Genomic DNA, 17,155 nt, shown 5'->3' with positions numbered 1-17,155 from the left:
GAATAAATGAAGGCTCTGGTATCCAGCATGCAAGCATGAAAGACAAGGTTAGGAAGTAATGTTATAGAAGAGTTCGAGCAGTTCTGAAGTCTGAGCTGAATGCATATAATAAAGTGTTAGCCATAAATTCCTTAGCAGCCCCAGTTGTTCTTTATAGCTTCAATGTGCTTAATTGAAATACCAGCGAAATAATGAAAATTAACTTGTAATAAGATGCACCATCGAAAGGCAGACGTGGATCGCCTTTACCTTCCCAGAGCTCAGGGAGGTCGAGGCTTGAACCAGCTTGAACTTACGTACAAAACCACCACAATCGGACTGGCCAAATACCTTGAAACAACCAACGATTGGATGCTAAAACTTGTTGAAAAACATGAAAGACCGAAAAAAACTTCAGTCTATTCTGAAAGAGAGCAAAAAATTCGCTACTGATCTCTTGGATACCTACCAGATTGATCAGGTTGAAGGAAATGCGACAACTGCTGCTGGAAAGAAAATAAAATTAATTGCAAAGACAAAAGCACATGAAATATTAGCTAGCAGATGGGAACAGAAACCTCTGCATGGCAAGTATGTGGCATGTAGCAAACAAGTTGATGTCGACCAGAAACACACGCATCAATGGTTACGAAGCTCAGGACTAAAAACAGAGAGTGAAGGTTTCATATTAGCTGCTCAAGACCAAAGCTTATTAACCCGGAACTACCAAGCCAATGTGATAAAAAATGGAGCTGACCCAAAATGCCGATTCTGAAACAATGAGATTGAAACTATAGACCACCTAACCTCAGGGTGTAGAGTCTTAGCACCTGTAGAATATAAAGCAAGACATGACACAGTTGACCAGTATTTATGTCGGCTTTATAAAATCAAAACCGTTGACAATTCGAACACAGACAGGTGTTGCAAAGTGTGACCGGTAGAGTGGAAATGCTGCGATACCGGGGTGTCATTGCCGAGTCAGATGTCTCGGAGGTGTTCCGCAAACCGGTCAGCCAAGCGGCGTTCCGTTTGCCCGATGTATAGAGAAGGGCAGAGAGAGCAGGAAATGCAGTAGATGACATTACTAGAAGTGCAGGTGAAGGAGTCGGTGATATGATAGGGTCGACGATGGGTGCCAGTAAGAATTGAGGTGTTGGAGACGGAAGGGCAAGTGCGGAAGCATGGGCGAGAGCAGGGAACGAATCGGGTTGTAAGGTTGGGTTAGGGAAGAAGCTGTGGACCAAGAGGTTTCGTCGTTTATGGGCTCGTTTGAAGGAGGGGAGGGGTCGGTTAGGGAAGATGTGCGAAGGGGAAGGATCGGACTGGAGTCGCCGGAAGGCTCGGAGAATGGTGCGTTGGAGAGGTAGATTGGTGGGGTGGTAGGTGGGGAAAAACGGGAGACGGGAGACAGTGGGACGGGTGCGGGGGGCGGAGCAGATGCACGGTTCACAGAAGTTCTCTGGCAAGGGCGGTGTGGATAGTGGTGAGGGGATATCCACGTAGGATGAAGTGGCGAGCCATGAGTTGAGACTGTGTCTCAAAGTCATGGTCGTCACTGCAGACGGAGGAATTGGGAATAGGGGATGGAGAGCTTGGTGTGTTTAGGGTGGGAGGAGGAGAAATTGAGGTATGAGTGTTAGTCTGTGTGTTTGTAGTGGATGGAGGTGGTGAGAGTGGAGTGATGAATGTCAAGAAAGGAGACAGAAGTGTCAGAGATAGTGCAGAAGAAGTAAAGGGCAGGATGGAAAGATTTGACAAAAGAGAGGAAGGAGTCTAGATGTTCGCGGGAGAGTGAGGTCGCACCGATACAGTCGTCAATATAACGATACAGTTGTCAATATAGTTCAGGAGTGGGACCAGTGAAACTTGAGAATATTTGGGCTTCAACGTAGCCAACGAACAGGTTCGTATAGTTGGGGCCCATTCTCGTTCCCATGACCACTCTCTTATACACACGCTCACGCACCTTCGTTTTGGGATCACCGATACTTTATTATCTCCCCTTCTTCCTAGCTCTCCTGTGTGACTCCTCTGTCCGGCATTCGCTATGACAGATCGCTAGCCACTACACATTCTTTATTTTCTCTCCCTGTTTCTTTCTGTGTTCCTGTCTGTGGAAGAGCGTAGTCTCGAAACATAAAAGACATTTTCACTTCCTGAGCGTTAAACTAATACATCTGTTTGTTGTCTACACAACCTGTCTTCGTCTTTTTTTGTGAATTCTCCCCATCACGTGGTCGCACCAGTTTGATCTTGTCTCCACCTCTTAACCCAACGAACTTTTCTTCGATTTTCTACACCTTCTACACTTCGGACTATTCTACCTGGATTCCTTAGTTGGACTTTTTACTCTCCTACACTTCAGCTGCACCTCTCCTACCCATGGATTACACTGGAATCTTATATATATATATATATATATATATATATATATATACGCACACATATAAAGTCGTTTTGCAAGATTCCTGATGTGAAATCGTGTGTTGAAACAGATATTGTTGTATTTCAAGATGGTAATTTTATTTATATATATATATATATATATATATATATATATATATTCTTCGCTCGTTTATTACTGTTCTTATTTTATTATTTTAACTTATGTCCATTGTCCAGAAATCTTTCGTCACACATCTCTGACCTCTTCAGCGACACTTTTCGTTTCTGGAGCAAGAACACGTACAGAAACGAAAAGTGTCGCTGAAGAGGTCATAAGAGGTCATAATGGACATAAGTCTAAATAATGAAATAAGAGCAGTAATAAACGAGTGAAGAAAAAATAAGTATATAGTGCGTGTGTTTATTTGGGAAAAAAAGAAATAAATGAAATGACCATCCCGAAATACACTATATATGTGTGTGTGTGTGTGTAGTGAGAGAGAGAGAGAGAGAGAGAGAGAGAGAGAGAGAGAGAGAGAGAGAAAGAAAGAGAGAGATGGAGGGAGGAAGGGAGAAGGAGAACAAAAGTGATGAAAAATAGAACAGAAAGACAATGATGTCTTGAAAAAATAAACATCACTGGGCGTTACTTTGACGCTAAGGGAATGAGAAAAAGAAGGAAATTTCATTAACTTTTCGATCATGCAATCTTTCTTCTGAAAGATAGGTTAACAAATGGAGAAAAAAAAAAAAAAAGGAAAATTGGAGAAATAGAAATGTACGTGTATCCAATCTGCACCGCATGACGAAAAGCTGGAAGTAGTTGAGTGGTCGCTTTAGGTGTAGTGGCAAAAGCACAACTTTAGCCTGGCGTATGTGTGAATGTGTGTGCGAGTGCGTGTGCGTGCGTGCGTGTGTGTGTGTGTGTACATGTCTCTTCCTCTTACTGACATATATACACATACACACGCAAGTGGATACGTGACAGCTATGTGTATGTGTACAGTGTTTAAACGTGTCACTGTGTGTGGCGTTGAGATTTTTGTTAATAGATATGTTGTAGGTGTGGGGTAGTGTTTTGAATAGGAAAGTATGAGTGTGTGAAGTGGTGAAGAAGATTGAACGAAAAGGGATTGGGAATTAAAACTGGTAGGTGAGAAAAGATTAATTCCGTCTCCAGGAGTCCGGTGGCCGAGAGCTCTGCAACACTAGTCTGAGCATAGACAGATACTGAAGGGAATGTCCACCAGAGAGAAAGTGGGAAAAACCGAACTGTCATTCCCCTAGAATTATATCCCATCAGTGTTCGGCAAAACTGCTACCCAGTTTGTTTTATATAGGGACAGAAAAGCAGAGGAAGTAGTACATGAGATTGCTGGAGGTCCACGTGAAGGTATCGGTGACTTGGAAGGAGCGATATTTGGTACTAGTGAGGGGCACGTGCGGCAGCATATGCAAAAGCAAGGAAATAAGCCAGGTTGAGTGTCGGAAGTGAGAAAGGATCACTAAGTTGCGTAGGGTCTGAACATGTGGGAGGTAGTGGGGTATGATCAAAGTGTGCAGAAACCGTGTAATATAGTGCATTAGAAGGGTACTGAGGAGAAATGGCCGGAGAGAAGAGAAGATGCAGGTAAGCACGGGACGGTCAACTGATGCATGGTCAACTGACCGAGCGCCGACGAAGGTAAGTGGGAGTTATCCTCGGTGGGTTAACTGGCGGGTCGTGCGTTGGGACTGTCTCGAAGTCACGGTCGTCACTACAGAACCGACGACGACAGGTGAGAAGGTGATCGACAGTTCGATGTGGGTGTGGGATGGGAAGAAATGTAGTTGAGGTAGAAGTGAGAGTCCGTAGGCTTGTAGAAGATAAAAATAGTAAAGGAGAAATAGTCAATGGAGACGGAAATAATGATGAAGTTAACGGAGGTATCTGAGACAGAGCAGGAGAAATCAAAGGCAGGATGGAAGGACTGGACAAAAGAGAGGAAGAAGTTTAGTAGTTACCGGGAAAGTGAGGTGGTGCTGATGCAACTGTCGATTTACCGATCATACAGGAGTGGAACCGGTGAATTGTGAAAATATTGCCAGTAATCTGCATGACATAATAGCGTACCCTCTCTTCGACCTCTCACCGCTACAGTGTTCCGTTTCACACACTTATCTCTCTCTCTCTTTCTCTTTCTCTCTCTCTTTCTCTCTCTCTCTCTCTTTATATATATATATATATATATATATATATCTTCTGTCTGTCGCTGACTCTTCCTTTAACTAACCATTTAACCAGGCAACATTGATTAGTACATCATCACTTCCGCTTCCTGCGCCTGCGGAAGAATGACCACTAACATGAGATAGTTGCCTCCATAGTATAAATCTATTCCATATGATAGATATCATGTTAGTTTCATCAGCCATACTCTCCCGTACTGGTTTAGGGCATGTTGGAAGTGGTTATTAATTTTGGAGTTTTCCTTCTCCTAGATCGATTGCTTTCACTGCTGCTAAGTAGCTCAATCTACCCTTATAAAAAGCTATTTAACTCATAGATGGAACCCTGAAAGGTATTACCATTTCGTGTTAGAACAGATCTGGGAGTAATGGTGATTAAAAGGTGACTCCATAATCCCCACAACTCCAGAATTTCCAAACTTGGGCCTCACCACAGGATGCGATTTCATGTCGTACCCAAGACCAACATTAGTACATAAGTTACACATTAGATAATAAGATTTATGGAACATAATATCTATAATATTATTCTAAATACGTAGGTACATAAGTAGAGTATAACATTATGGATAGAATTTTTTTATATAAACCTTTGTGTCCAAAACATGAAAGTAGTCAATTGAAACAGCATTAAACGAGAGATATTTTTTGTCTCTAGCATAACAACTGTTACTAATTTAAGCGCAAGGCCAACAGGTTTGAAGGAGTGGTTAGTACATAACATCGACTGCAGAACTTGATTGCAAGATTTGAACTCGGAAAGTAAAGAACCAAGAGAAATACCACTCAGACATTTTTATCGACTCTCTAAAGACTCTGGCAATTCATCGCCTGAAGTGGGGTTTACTGAGCAAATAGACCCAGCACTTCATTGGTGCTTTATATTTTCGAGCCAGTAAGGATAAAAGACAATATTGGAGTCGGTGGAATTTGAGCGATTCTACCACTCCACATTTTTCAATTTGCTTCTCATATTTTAAATAAATTGAGGGACACAGTGAATAAATTAAAACCGGTTTATGCTACATAAACCTTATTCTAGTACAGAGTGATGTGACAGGGTGACGCCGTAGTAGGATGGTGAGAGGGGGTGCTATCCTAAGAGAAGTAAAGCTGAGCTAGGAGGGAAGAATGAACAGGTAGAAGGAGAAGGTGATACTTGGGGGAGGGGTGTAGCGGTTTATCGATAGGGAAACCAAGGGCTAAGGGTGAAAGATGGTAGAGTAGAGTAATGGAGAGAAAACTGTGGAGAACTGACAAAACTGCATGATGAACTTCTAACCAACGCCAACAGTAACAACCATGTAAAGTGTAAAGTCTGACGAAGGATTATAGATCCGAAAGCGCTCACTTAACCCACTAACCCTAGAACTAGTAACAAGACTACACACAGACGACACACCTCTATCTATCTATCTATCTATCTATCTATCTATCTATCTATCTATCTATCTATCTATCTATCTATTTGTCTATCTATCTATTTGTCTATCTACCGTTGTACCTTTCTAAACTTTTATACTTTTTAAACTTTTTAAACTTTTGAACCTTTTAACCTTTTAACTTTGGAAATTAGATATAAAAAAAACTTTCTGGATTTTCTCAAACGAGGATTTCCAAAGGCTTCCCCACTGCTCACTATTCATATATTTTTTTAGATATATTTTAATATATTTAAAAAACTTTTTGATATTTTTTCTCATTTTTCTTTCTTCATTTTTCAATTTTCTATTTTGTCAGGTCACGGTTTTCTCTCCATTGTTCTACTCTACCATCTTCCACCTTTAGTGCTTGGTTCCCCCATTAATAAACCAAGTATCACCTCCTTCTTCTACCTGTTCATTCTTCCCTCCTAGCTCAACTTTACTTCTCTTAGTATAGCACCCCCTCTCACCATCCTATTACGGCGTTACCCTGTTACATCTCTCTGTACTAGACCACGACCGTGTTGCCTGAGATACACCAATATCTTTTATAAACCTTATTGCCTGAAACATGAAAATAGTCAAGTAAAGCACCATTAAATTTTTGTCTCACAATTGTTTCTAATTTAAACCCAAGGCCAACAGGTTTGAATTGGTGAATAACATCGACTGACTGCAGGATTTGGGATGGCAGCAGTGGGGACGGTCAATTGTGAAAATATTGCCACTTAACAGCATGACATAATAGCGAACCCCCTCTTCGACCTCTCACCACTAGTGTTCTCTCTCACACATTTTCTCTCACTCTCTCTCTCTCACTCTTAACTAACTATATAGCTTTTAGTTTCCGGTTTCTTATTTTTCTTGAATATTTTTACAGCATTATCCCAACGATGTGTATTAAATGGAACGATGCCTTTGTCGTTGCTTTTTATGTATATATGGTTGAATTTTTGTGTTAACTTTTGATATACGTACGTCATTGATAATAAATTATATATTATATAGGGTAATTATTTTCACTGCTCATTTTCTGAACGACGATAATTTAACGAGGAATTATCAGCATTATACAGTTTTTCAGATAACTTTTTAAATTATGAAGTAACATCTCCTCTAATACCTAATCTGCAATAACTATCAGTTGTTAATGCGGCTCATTTAAGTTCTGTCGTCGTTTGTTTTTGTTTCATTTTAAATAAGAAATGTGTTTATTTATTTTTTTTTTATGTCGCAACAGGGCTTATTTTAAATAGAAAATACCGATGCTCGAAGCTATAAGGATAAGTATAAAAACACAACCGACAGCGAAACAATTCTGCATTATATATAAAATATTGTGAGAATTTATGTACATTGTACATAACTCAGAGTTAAAAACCAGTCCAGCACTGAAACAAGTTTCGGCGTGATCTATTCAATACACGGTATTCTACTCATCGCACGCAGCTGCTGCATCGAAAGAAAAAAGAAAGATAAAAAGGCGATCAATAGAGATCGTAACAAAATATAATAATGTAATCTGTATCAGCTGCTTCTGTTTATTGACTGCTTTAAGGACTTACAATAAGCCAGATAGAAAACCTTACAGAATGCTCCGACTGGAAAAGTGTTATCATTACAGGTAAGCAAAAGACAGATATTTCAAATCCCATTCAGTTTTTGCTTTCAGTGGTGTGGGGAAAGGGCAACGCTCACATATCTTTTCATGGGTTTCAATTTTATAGGAGAAAGTTGTCATTAGATTGTAGACATGGAGGAATATTTGCAACTGAGTGGACTTCCTTGAAGATACCTCAGTGCCAAGTTGTGTTCAACTGTGTGACGGATAACGCCTGCCACCCATCACACGTGTTCCGGTATCAGCAGTTTATTGTGTGCAGTCTGTAGTCTGTGGTTTGCGTGGAATTTAAGCGTTGCAGCCGGATAGAGTATGTGTACTGTGAGTCATTGAATCTCGATATCAGTTATCTCGGGGTGTGTTGTGTAGTTTCGTTGAATGGTGGGCTGTACATAACAGTGCTAGAGTTTGGATTGTATGTAGCATTGTGAACCCTAGTGTGGCTAACATGTTTTTGAACGTATGCTTTCATTGTTTTTAGTACTATTTTATTTTCATGCTCCACATCCTCCTTAGTTGAATTTGAAAACACGTGCATTTGGATAGTTTATTCACTTTTTTTTCTGTTGAAGATGTAATTTATAACTGGAATGACTATCATATTTATGCCAAATATCAAATTACTACTATTAAATTAAAACTTAATATTATCCTGAGTTTTCTGTGATATTCTTTTTTGATTTTGTCGGTTTCCCCTCCTCTTATTTGCATGCTTGTTTCTTGTTTAATTCTCTGATTTCGATACCCTCGTATAGTAATTTTAGTTTGAGTAATTTTAGTTTGAGTAATTTTAGTTTAAGTTGCCTCTTATTATGAAAGCTTTGGCTCGATTGTCTAATCCCAGCTCGATATTGTCCTTTGTAAATATCTTCAAGTCATCCATATAGAAGAGATGGCTTGTTCACAGGATTAGTACTAGGCAAAAGAGTAAATGGAATATTGATTCTTCTTGAAAGATCCCTTTTATTATGCGTATAGTACTCGTATTGATTGCCCCTTCTAAAGATATTGAGGCTTCCCATCGTATCATGAAATGGTTGATGTATTTCGTCAATATCGGTACTGTATGTGTGTTGGGTTTGTACGGTGTTCTGCTTTGATTTTGTTAATTCTCTTGTATTGAGAGTGCTCTATATAATGTGTGCATGATGCCTCGTAATGCTATTTTATATTCGCTGTTGCATATTTATAAGTCCTGAGGTTTAGGTTATGTAATTCCACTCCCTTTATCATTTTCTGTCATATTCTGATAGAGATTGTTTCTGTTTTTATCACGTTATCTCTATTATTTTGTGATCTTTATATTTGGATAAATTTTCCTCAATTTCTCGATACAATATCATGTATCTATTATCAAATCGCGACTTTGATTATGAGACATTTTCCCTGCTCTTTTTAAGGACAATATGTGCTCGATTATCCTTCATCATCCTGTCTGTTCTTATTGGCATATCAAAACATTTAGTCACTTTCTCGTTCTCTGCGGCGTTTTTTGGTGTATGCTAAATGTAATCATTATTTTCTTTCTATTTTACTTTTGTGCCTACCCTTGAAACTTCATTTAGCGTCCTATTGAAAACATTATAACTATTTTCTGTTGATATTTCATAATTTTGACCTAGCTTCCACAGCATGTAAGTCCTAACTCAGTAACTCTGTGAATGTGTTTGTTTGTTTTTGCTAACACCGAGCAGCCAAAATAATTTGGTTAACTTTTATTAATTTTCATATCTTCTGCAATCACTTAATGTATTTTACTTTATTATACGCTCTAGGCAGTGTCCAGACAGGAGGTTTTGGCAGTGCGCTGCGATCAAGTATCCTTCACTCAAAACTTTATCTCCTGTACTTTTCAGTCAGTATTGCAATTTTTCCTTGTCTATTTCTGTCCTGTTCAATATTTTCAGATATTGGCTATATATGAATTTTCTTGCCATCGTTAATTTCCTCTTGGATTTTAGCCGATAAAATATGTACCAGTTACGCACTGGGGTCGATGTAATCGCCTAGCCCCCTTCCCCCCAAAATTTTCAAGGCCTTGTGCCTAGAGTAGAAATAATAATTTTTTTTGGTTCCTTCTAGTCATTTAGCATTCAACTGTATATAATATATTTCTAACTATTACTACCTATAATATGTTACTGAATATTACTGCCTATAATATATTACTGACTATTACTGCCTATAATTTTTAATATTCCATAATGTTTTCCTTTCATTTGTGTGTGATGTACACCATCTGATATAGTGATTCATAGATATTTATATGTCTGTGAAAGATAACATTCTCATATTTCAGTTCCTTTATCTAGATTGTTGTTAAGTTTTCAGTTTTTCTCTTAAATCCTTGGACTGTCGGTAGAAGTGTTACAAGTCGTTTATACTTTACAGCATGCAAATTAACCGATAAAGCGCTGGGATTTGTACTTACATAGCATGGACTGCTGAGCACAGAACGAGCAAAGAAAGGCGCAGATCGAAACGTGGCGAACTGTCATCAGAAGGTTCAAATGAAAGATAGACAATACCATATCCCATTTCATAAGCAGGGAATGGAATCGACAAATTCTTGGGACAACTGTTATGTATTCTTTTGTTCTTTGTGGGATAATAAACAACTCACTGAAGGCATGTTATGTTTCTACGTGTTTACTTTATTTGACATGTTTACAAACAGTGTCTATAGCGGAGTGATACACGCTGTGCGTATCTGCCTTAAACACAGTTCATACTGCTTAGTAGATGCGCTTAACGAAATAGTACTACTAGTGAAGATGTATTTATATATACGTATACCTATGCATGCACATAGATATGAACATATAACATCCCTTCTTCTTATAGAAGTAATCTCCCTTACACTAATGGATTGTCAGCGCAAGGGTGGCAATCCTGCAGCAGAAACCGTGGGATTATTCTGCCCACACACATGGTTTTCTGCTTCCTAATCTAGCAGAAGTAGTTGTTTTATTTTCCTTCTCTCTTAACGGTATCGAATCGGTAGTAAAATGTTCGATCTCCATCTGGTGGATCTTGTGCTCTGCACTGGTGTCTGAGGTGTGTTGTTGGGCTGCTGATGGGTGGTTGGTACCCGTTGGGGTGATGATCCTGTGGAAACACGGATTCTGTGTGTGCCGTCATCTGCTGTGCATGTTGTGGTTCTTGTTGGTGTTGTCACTGATGTTGCAGGTGTTGCGCGTGCTATCCTCGATAGCTTTGGTGTTGGGCGGATGTGGGCCCTGTTACGTCTCAGCTGCCTACCAGATTCAGTTTCTATAATGTACGATCTTGGAGTTTCAGCTCTACTGACAACCTGTGCTGGGATCCATATTTTAGTTATAGGATCTTGAGTATGCACATGTTGTCCTCCAAGTATCTCAGGTAAATATTGTGCATGTCTGTTGTAATATTTCTGCGCTTGTTCCTGAGTAGCTGCTAGCTTTGCCCTTGTCTCTTCCTGGTCAATAGGAGGTTGAATCTTAGTTGGCAGGGTGGTTTTATATTTCCTGCCATTCAGCATTTCTGCTGGGGATTTCATGTCAGCTCTCAGTGGTGTTGCTCGTAGGGACAAAAGAGCCAGGTGTGGGTCTTCCTTGGATTCTCGGCATTTGGCTAGTGTTCTTTTGACTGTTTGCACCTGTCTTTCAATGAATCCATGACCTTTGGGGTAGTGTGGAGATGAGGTTACAATGTTGAACCCATACTCATCAGCTAGCTTTTTGAACTCCTGAGATGTGAATTGGGTTCCATTGTCACATATGATCTGCTCTGGTATTCCTTGCTCTGCCACAAGTCCTCGAGCCACTGTAGTTATTGTTTTGGCTCTCAGGTCTTTCACTTTCCTCACAAATGGGAATTTGGAATAGTAGCAGACCATTATCAAGTACCACTCTTGGTTTTCTGTGAACAGATCTACTCCAATAGTTTGCCATGGCCTTCTCGGAATGTCACTGGACATCATCTCCTCCTTTTGCTGTGTGTTTCTGTGCTTTTGACAGATGTGACATGCAGAAACCATCTTCTCTATGTCTTTATACATGCCTACCCAATATACAGCTGACTTAGCTCGGAGTTTGCATTTTCCATTCCCAGATGCCCTTGGTGGATCTTTTCAAGAATTTCTTTTTTCATTGATCTGGGTATGATTATTCGGGATCCAGCCATCAGGATTCCATTCTCCACTGCTATGTCATCATGGATGGCCCAATATTCTCGAATGAGGGGCTGCACCTGATGTCTCTTCTCTGGCCACCCCTGAATCACCATCTGAGTAAGGAGCTGGAGTTCTTCATCTTTGCTGGTCTCTTGTTTGATTTGTTCCAGCTTTGTGTTTGTCACATTTACAATGTGGTGGACCTTTACACTTAGTCCTTCCATCTCCTGTTTATCATATGAGGGCAGTCTGGAAAGAGCATCTGCTAATATCAGGTCCTTTCCTGGCTTGTACCTGATGTTGTAGTCGTATTTTTGGAGCCTCAACAGTAGCCTTTGTAGTCTGGCTGGTGATTTTGTGAGGTTCTTTTTGTCTATTTGTTCTAGTGGGCGATGGTCTGATTCAATATTGAAATGTCTGCCATACAGGTATGTATGGAATTTTTCACAGCCATATACTACTGCCAGGAGTTCTCTTTCAATGTTCCCATACCTTGTCTCTGTGGGTGGGAGAGCTTTTGAGGCAAATGCAATAGGTTTACCTTCTTGTATTAATGCTGCGCCAACTCCTCTCATAGAAGCATCAACTTGGAGCGTTACTGGCTTGCGTCTATCATAGTACTGCAGAGTTGTCTCCTTACTGATGAGCTTTTTGATTGCGTTGAAATCCTGTGTGTGTGAAGCACACCAATCAAACTCTACGTCATCTTTGTTTAGTTCTCGGAGATTTGCAGTGTGATCGGCCAGCTTGGGTATGAAGGCTCCCATGTAGTTGATGAGTCCCAGGAAGCTCCTGAGTTCTTTCTTATCTTTGGGTTCTTTGATATCTCTGATGGCTTCCACTTTCGCGGGGTCTGGTTTCACTCCCTCTGCAGAGTATATCATTCCAAAGAATTTACTCTTTTGCTTTTATCACACACTTGTCTGCATTGAGTTTGATACCTACTTGTCGGGTTTTCTCCATAGCTTCATGTAAATTGAAGTCATGTGTGATCTCATTCGTGCCATGCACTTGGATATCGTCTGCTATCCCAATTGCTCCTTTGCAGCCTTGGTAGGTCTCATCTATTTGGCGCTGGAAAACATCTTGGCTCACCTTTAATCCGAATGGGAGTCGGTTGAATCGGTATCTGCCAAATGGTGTGTTGAAAGTAGTTAGCATCGATGATTCTTTGTCTATCCTCACATTCCAGTACCCATTACTGGCATCCAGTTTGCTGAATATCTTGGATCCAGCTAATGATGGTGTGATTTCTTCAAGTGTTGGAATTGGGTAGTACTCCCGTTTTAATGCTTTGTTCAGATCTCTTGGGTCGAGGCATATTCGTAGGGCACCATTGGGTTTTTCTTTGATTACGATAGAGTTCACCCAGTCAGTTGGCCGTGTTACTTTGGTGATTATTTCTTTTTTTTCCATTCTGTCCAACTCTGCCTTCGGCTTCTCTTTTAGTTCTAGTGGAACTCGGCGAGGTGGGTGGACAATTGGTTTGGCATTGGGGTCGACTGTTATGTGGTATCGATATTTCTCAAAGCACCCGACAGTGCCGTCAAAGCATTCTGGGTACATGCTTATCAGTTCTTCTTTATTTGTGATTGATGGTCGGTTCTTGATAGGCATATCTCTGTCAATCCTGCTTGGAGCTACCTTCACTTCAACGTTGATTGACACAATATTCAGCTTTTGACAGGTATCAAGTCCGAGAATTGCAGGTCCATCTGTTTTTGTGACATAAAAAGAACACTTAATTATTTTTCCTCTGTGTGTCCCTATGATGGTTGTTTTGCCCAGTTGTGGAATCCTGGTACCTCCATATGCAGTGAGGATTACATCACTTGGTGTGAGGATTCCTTCTTTGACTTTATGCTCATGTATCATGTGTTCTGGGAACATCTTTTTGTAGAGGTTGACAGGTAAGATATTACTCTGGGCTCCAGTGTCAATCTTCAGCTTCAGGTCAATGTATGTTCGTTTCCTGCCTGACTTCTTCTGAATTTCTATAGTTGTGTATGCCTCATTTTTCTTTTGGTTGTTATTTCCCATTTCATTTATATTTATTATGCCGACTGCCAAGAATTCCTCCTCTGAAGTATTTTCTTCGAGATGTTGGGCATGTATATCTCTTTGTCTTCTTTTTCCACTCCACTTTGAAAATTGGGGCTTATATTTTTGAGACTTTGCTAGTCTTCACATTTTCCCCCAGTGGTTGGGTTTTCCACATGCTTTGCAGTGTGTACCGTATGCAGGACATTTCCTCCTGTCATTGAACTCATGCTCTGTACCACAGTACTGGTATGTTCTCTGTTTGTGGGTTTGTTTCGTCCCACATCTAGATACAATATCTACACTGCTGCCTGTTGTGTTTGTTTGCAGAGTGAGTGACGCCATTTGTTTGGTAGTGGCTTCGAATACTCTTGCAGTGTCTACTGCTTCTGCCAACTTGAGAGCGTCCTTACCGATGAGGGATTTCTGGACTTCTTTATGAGCACACCCCCATATAAGTTGATCAACAATCCTTTCGTCCTTGTCTTTGAATTTGCACTTCTCGGCAACATTCTTTAGTCTGGACAGGAAGTTGTCAATCGTTTCTTGTGGGTATTGTTTCAGGCCCTGGAATTCATATCTATTAATTCTATGGTTTGATCTGGGCTCTAGGTGCCTTTCAAATTTCTTTAAAAGTATGCCTGGATTATTGCAATCCGATTCTGACATGTCCCAACTATTGAATAGGTCTAGGCCCTTCTCTCCCGTCCATAAAAGGATGTAGCTTACCTTTTCATCGGCAGTTGCACCTTTCAGGAAACTTTTGAAAGCTAGTTGGGTTTTCCGTTTGAATTTCTTGAATGCTTCCACGATATCATCCACTTCCCAGTTCATGGTTGGATGTAGATTCATCTGTACGGCGACGGGGGACGCCATTTTTTTTGATCGTCGTGTGTGTGTGTCCGAAGACGAAGCGAAATTCAGTTTCTTTAATTTTAGGTTTGTTGTTTTCGTGTTTTGTTGTAAAGGCACTGTTTTCGATTAGTATTTATCGCTGCCACCATGTTATGTATTCTTTTGTTCTTTGTGGGATAGTAAACAACTCACCGAAGGCGTGTTATGTTTCTACGTGTTTACTTTATTTGACATGTTTTCAAACAGTGTCTATAGCGGAGTGATACACGCTGTGCGTATCTGCCTTAAACACAGTTCATACTGCTTAGTAGATGCGCTTAACGAAATAGTACTACTAGTGAAGATGTATTCATATATACGTATACCTATGCATGCACATAGATATGAACATATAACAACAACTATCAAAACAAGGAAGTAACAAAATCCCTAATCACAATAACAACAGCCAAATTTTCAACCACTCGACCACCGTGAGCAACAAGGAAGCACAAAACAAATACAGCTAAAACATCGGAAGAAACAACAGAAGCAGTCAAACTTTCATTAAAACATGAAATAAAGACAAAGATTGAAAGAATTTCCGAAATCCATCCTCAAAAGTCCCCCAAATAAGTTACTAGTTAGTAATCAAATACAGAAACTTTCTTTTAAATGCCATATGATCAAGGTGTGGGAAACGGCTGAGGGAGTTTATATAGCTGAAGTAGCGATTTTTGGAGGAGAGAGACAAACGGAATAGTAGCAAGGCGTTAGGCAGAAGATAAGGAAAAAGGTGAGGGAAAGATTATGGCATAAAATAGTGGAAAAGAGACGAGACAAGGAAGAGGGAAAATCTGAGTGAAAGAATGGAATGAATAATGACAATGGTAAGGAAAACAGGGATAAGGGGACAAGAGAAGAAAGGGGGAAGGAAAAGGTGTAAAAGAAAATGAAATAAAGGGAAAAAGAAAAAAAAAAGGAGAAAAAGGTAAGATTATTGCGCGAGATCAGTGTAATGTAAAAGTTAGTAGAAGTATGGCCAATGTATCATAGTTCTTGTGACAATCCAATCAAAGTATAACCATGAAATTTTCTATCATTGAAATTGACATAAAAATGAAACCTGTATGAGTGCATATATGAAAAAAATGTGTGTAAATATATATATATGGTCGCACATGGTCTCGGGTTCAGTCCCATTACCTGATACCTTGTGAGTGGATTTGGTTGACGGAAACTGAAAAAAGCCCGTCGCATATATATATATATATATATATATATATATATATATATATATATATATATATATATATAGTGTGTATATATCTGTATGTGTGTGTTTGTATTTGTCCCCCACCAGCGCGCAACAACTGGTGCTAGTGTGTTTACGTCCCCGTAATTTCGCGGTTCGACAAAACAGACCGATAGAATAAGTACTAGGCTTTAAAAAGTAAGTTCTGGGGTCTATATGTTCGACTAAAACCCTTGAAGACGGTGCTGAAGCATGGCTGTAGTCAAAAGTGACTGAAACGAATAAGAGATAAAAGATATATATATTTGTAGGCAGATAAACATATGTATAGGTGTGTAAATGTTAAAATAAGGTTATTTTTAAACTAGTTCCAGAATAACAATGGAACATTTGATGTCCTGACTCAATACTGAGTCGACTGCAGTTTAAGTTTCGCCAGTCTACTTATTCGGCTGACCTGGTTGAATAGGCCGAGAGGCGAAGCTTGAAGTTCCAAAAACTCGCTGTAAGTCAAATTTGCTCTAATAAAGGAAAATATGAAAAAAGTAAGATTCAGTCGAATTAGGTGCTTAAATTGAAGCACCTCGTTAGGTCGGAATGATATACACATACAACAATATTATGTAAATATCAAACTTGGTACATAAGTACCGGTCGAATGATATTCATGCAGTGTATATTGGCAACTAGAGTCAAGAAATCCGCTTTTGAGCTATTCAGACATGTACATTATATTAAATACTAGCAGTATAACCCGACGTTGTCCGAGTATGACTTATAACGCCATCTACGATAAGTCTTGCTAGGTGAAAATCAACTAAAAAAGAAAGCCTTACAACGGAAAAACCCTTATGATGTAAATATGTTCATAATTCAAAAGACGATGAAATTAATAGGGAAAGTCTGAAGGCTGTTTTGCGTAACATTATTAAGTGTACGTAAATTTCATCCGTCTAATTTGCTATACAAATGCTTGTGCAAAACAACTTTTTGCGCTGTTCTGATTATATATAGCAGGGTAATCCCTTTTCGAAGCAACTAGGACGGCAATTATTGATGAAGCAATTGCTGGCGATCTGTTGATACACAGTTCTGCCAGAATTCTATCAGATTGGGCAGATGTTGATGCACCAGTTTGCATTATGTTCAAAGTAGTTTCTTGAATGAGGTGAATTGCTGCAGTCTGTTGCTGTCTTTTTAAACCGGTTGCTTTCTTTCCCCAGCAAGCTCTC

The 17,155-nt window shown here is 39.7% G+C and overlaps 2 protein-coding genes across 13 annotated transcripts in view; both read left to right on the top strand.

The window, feature by feature from the left end:
* LOC106879984 (dehydrogenase/reductase SDR family member 6) overlaps nt 1–17,155 on the top strand; it is a 167,604-nt gene that overhangs the window by 10,844 nt on the left and 139,605 nt on the right. The window contains exon 1 of one of the 2 annotated variants that reach the window (XM_089338873.1): nt 7,506–7,644. The exons of the other annotated variant lie outside the window; for it this stretch is intronic. The gene's annotated coding sequence lies outside the window, so the exon portion shown is untranslated. Of the gene's footprint in view, nt 1–7,505; nt 7,645–17,155 lie in introns of those variants that run through there. 2 annotated transcript variants of the gene reach the window in all.
* The window catches only part of LOC106879983 (uncharacterized), a 44,204-nt gene that overhangs the window by 10,844 nt on the left and 16,205 nt on the right, over nt 1–17,155 (top strand). For 4 of the 11 annotated variants that reach the window (XM_089338866.1, XM_089338864.1, XM_089338870.1 and 1 more), the window contains exon 1: nt 7,505–7,644. The exons of 4 other annotated variants lie outside the window; for them this stretch is intronic. Coding sequence is in view for 1 of the 7 variants with exons in the window: in XM_014929751.3 (XP_014785237.1) it covers nt 7,613–7,644 (32 nt within the window). In the remaining 6 variants the exon portion in view is untranslated. Of the gene's footprint in view, nt 1–7,504; nt 7,645–9,416; nt 9,497–17,155 lie in introns of those variants that run through there. 3 more of the 11 variants (XM_052975384.2, XM_014929751.3, XM_052975383.2) reach the window with 3 other exon arrangements.

This window comes from Octopus bimaculoides, chromosome 21 (assembly GCF_046866305.1).
Source record: "Octopus bimaculoides isolate indiv1 chromosome 21, ASM4686630v1, whole genome shotgun sequence".
In the NCBI taxonomy this organism is placed as follows: Eukaryota; Metazoa; Mollusca; class Cephalopoda; order Octopoda; family Octopodidae; genus Octopus; species Octopus bimaculoides.
This window is presented reverse-complemented; position numbering and strand designations above follow the sequence as displayed.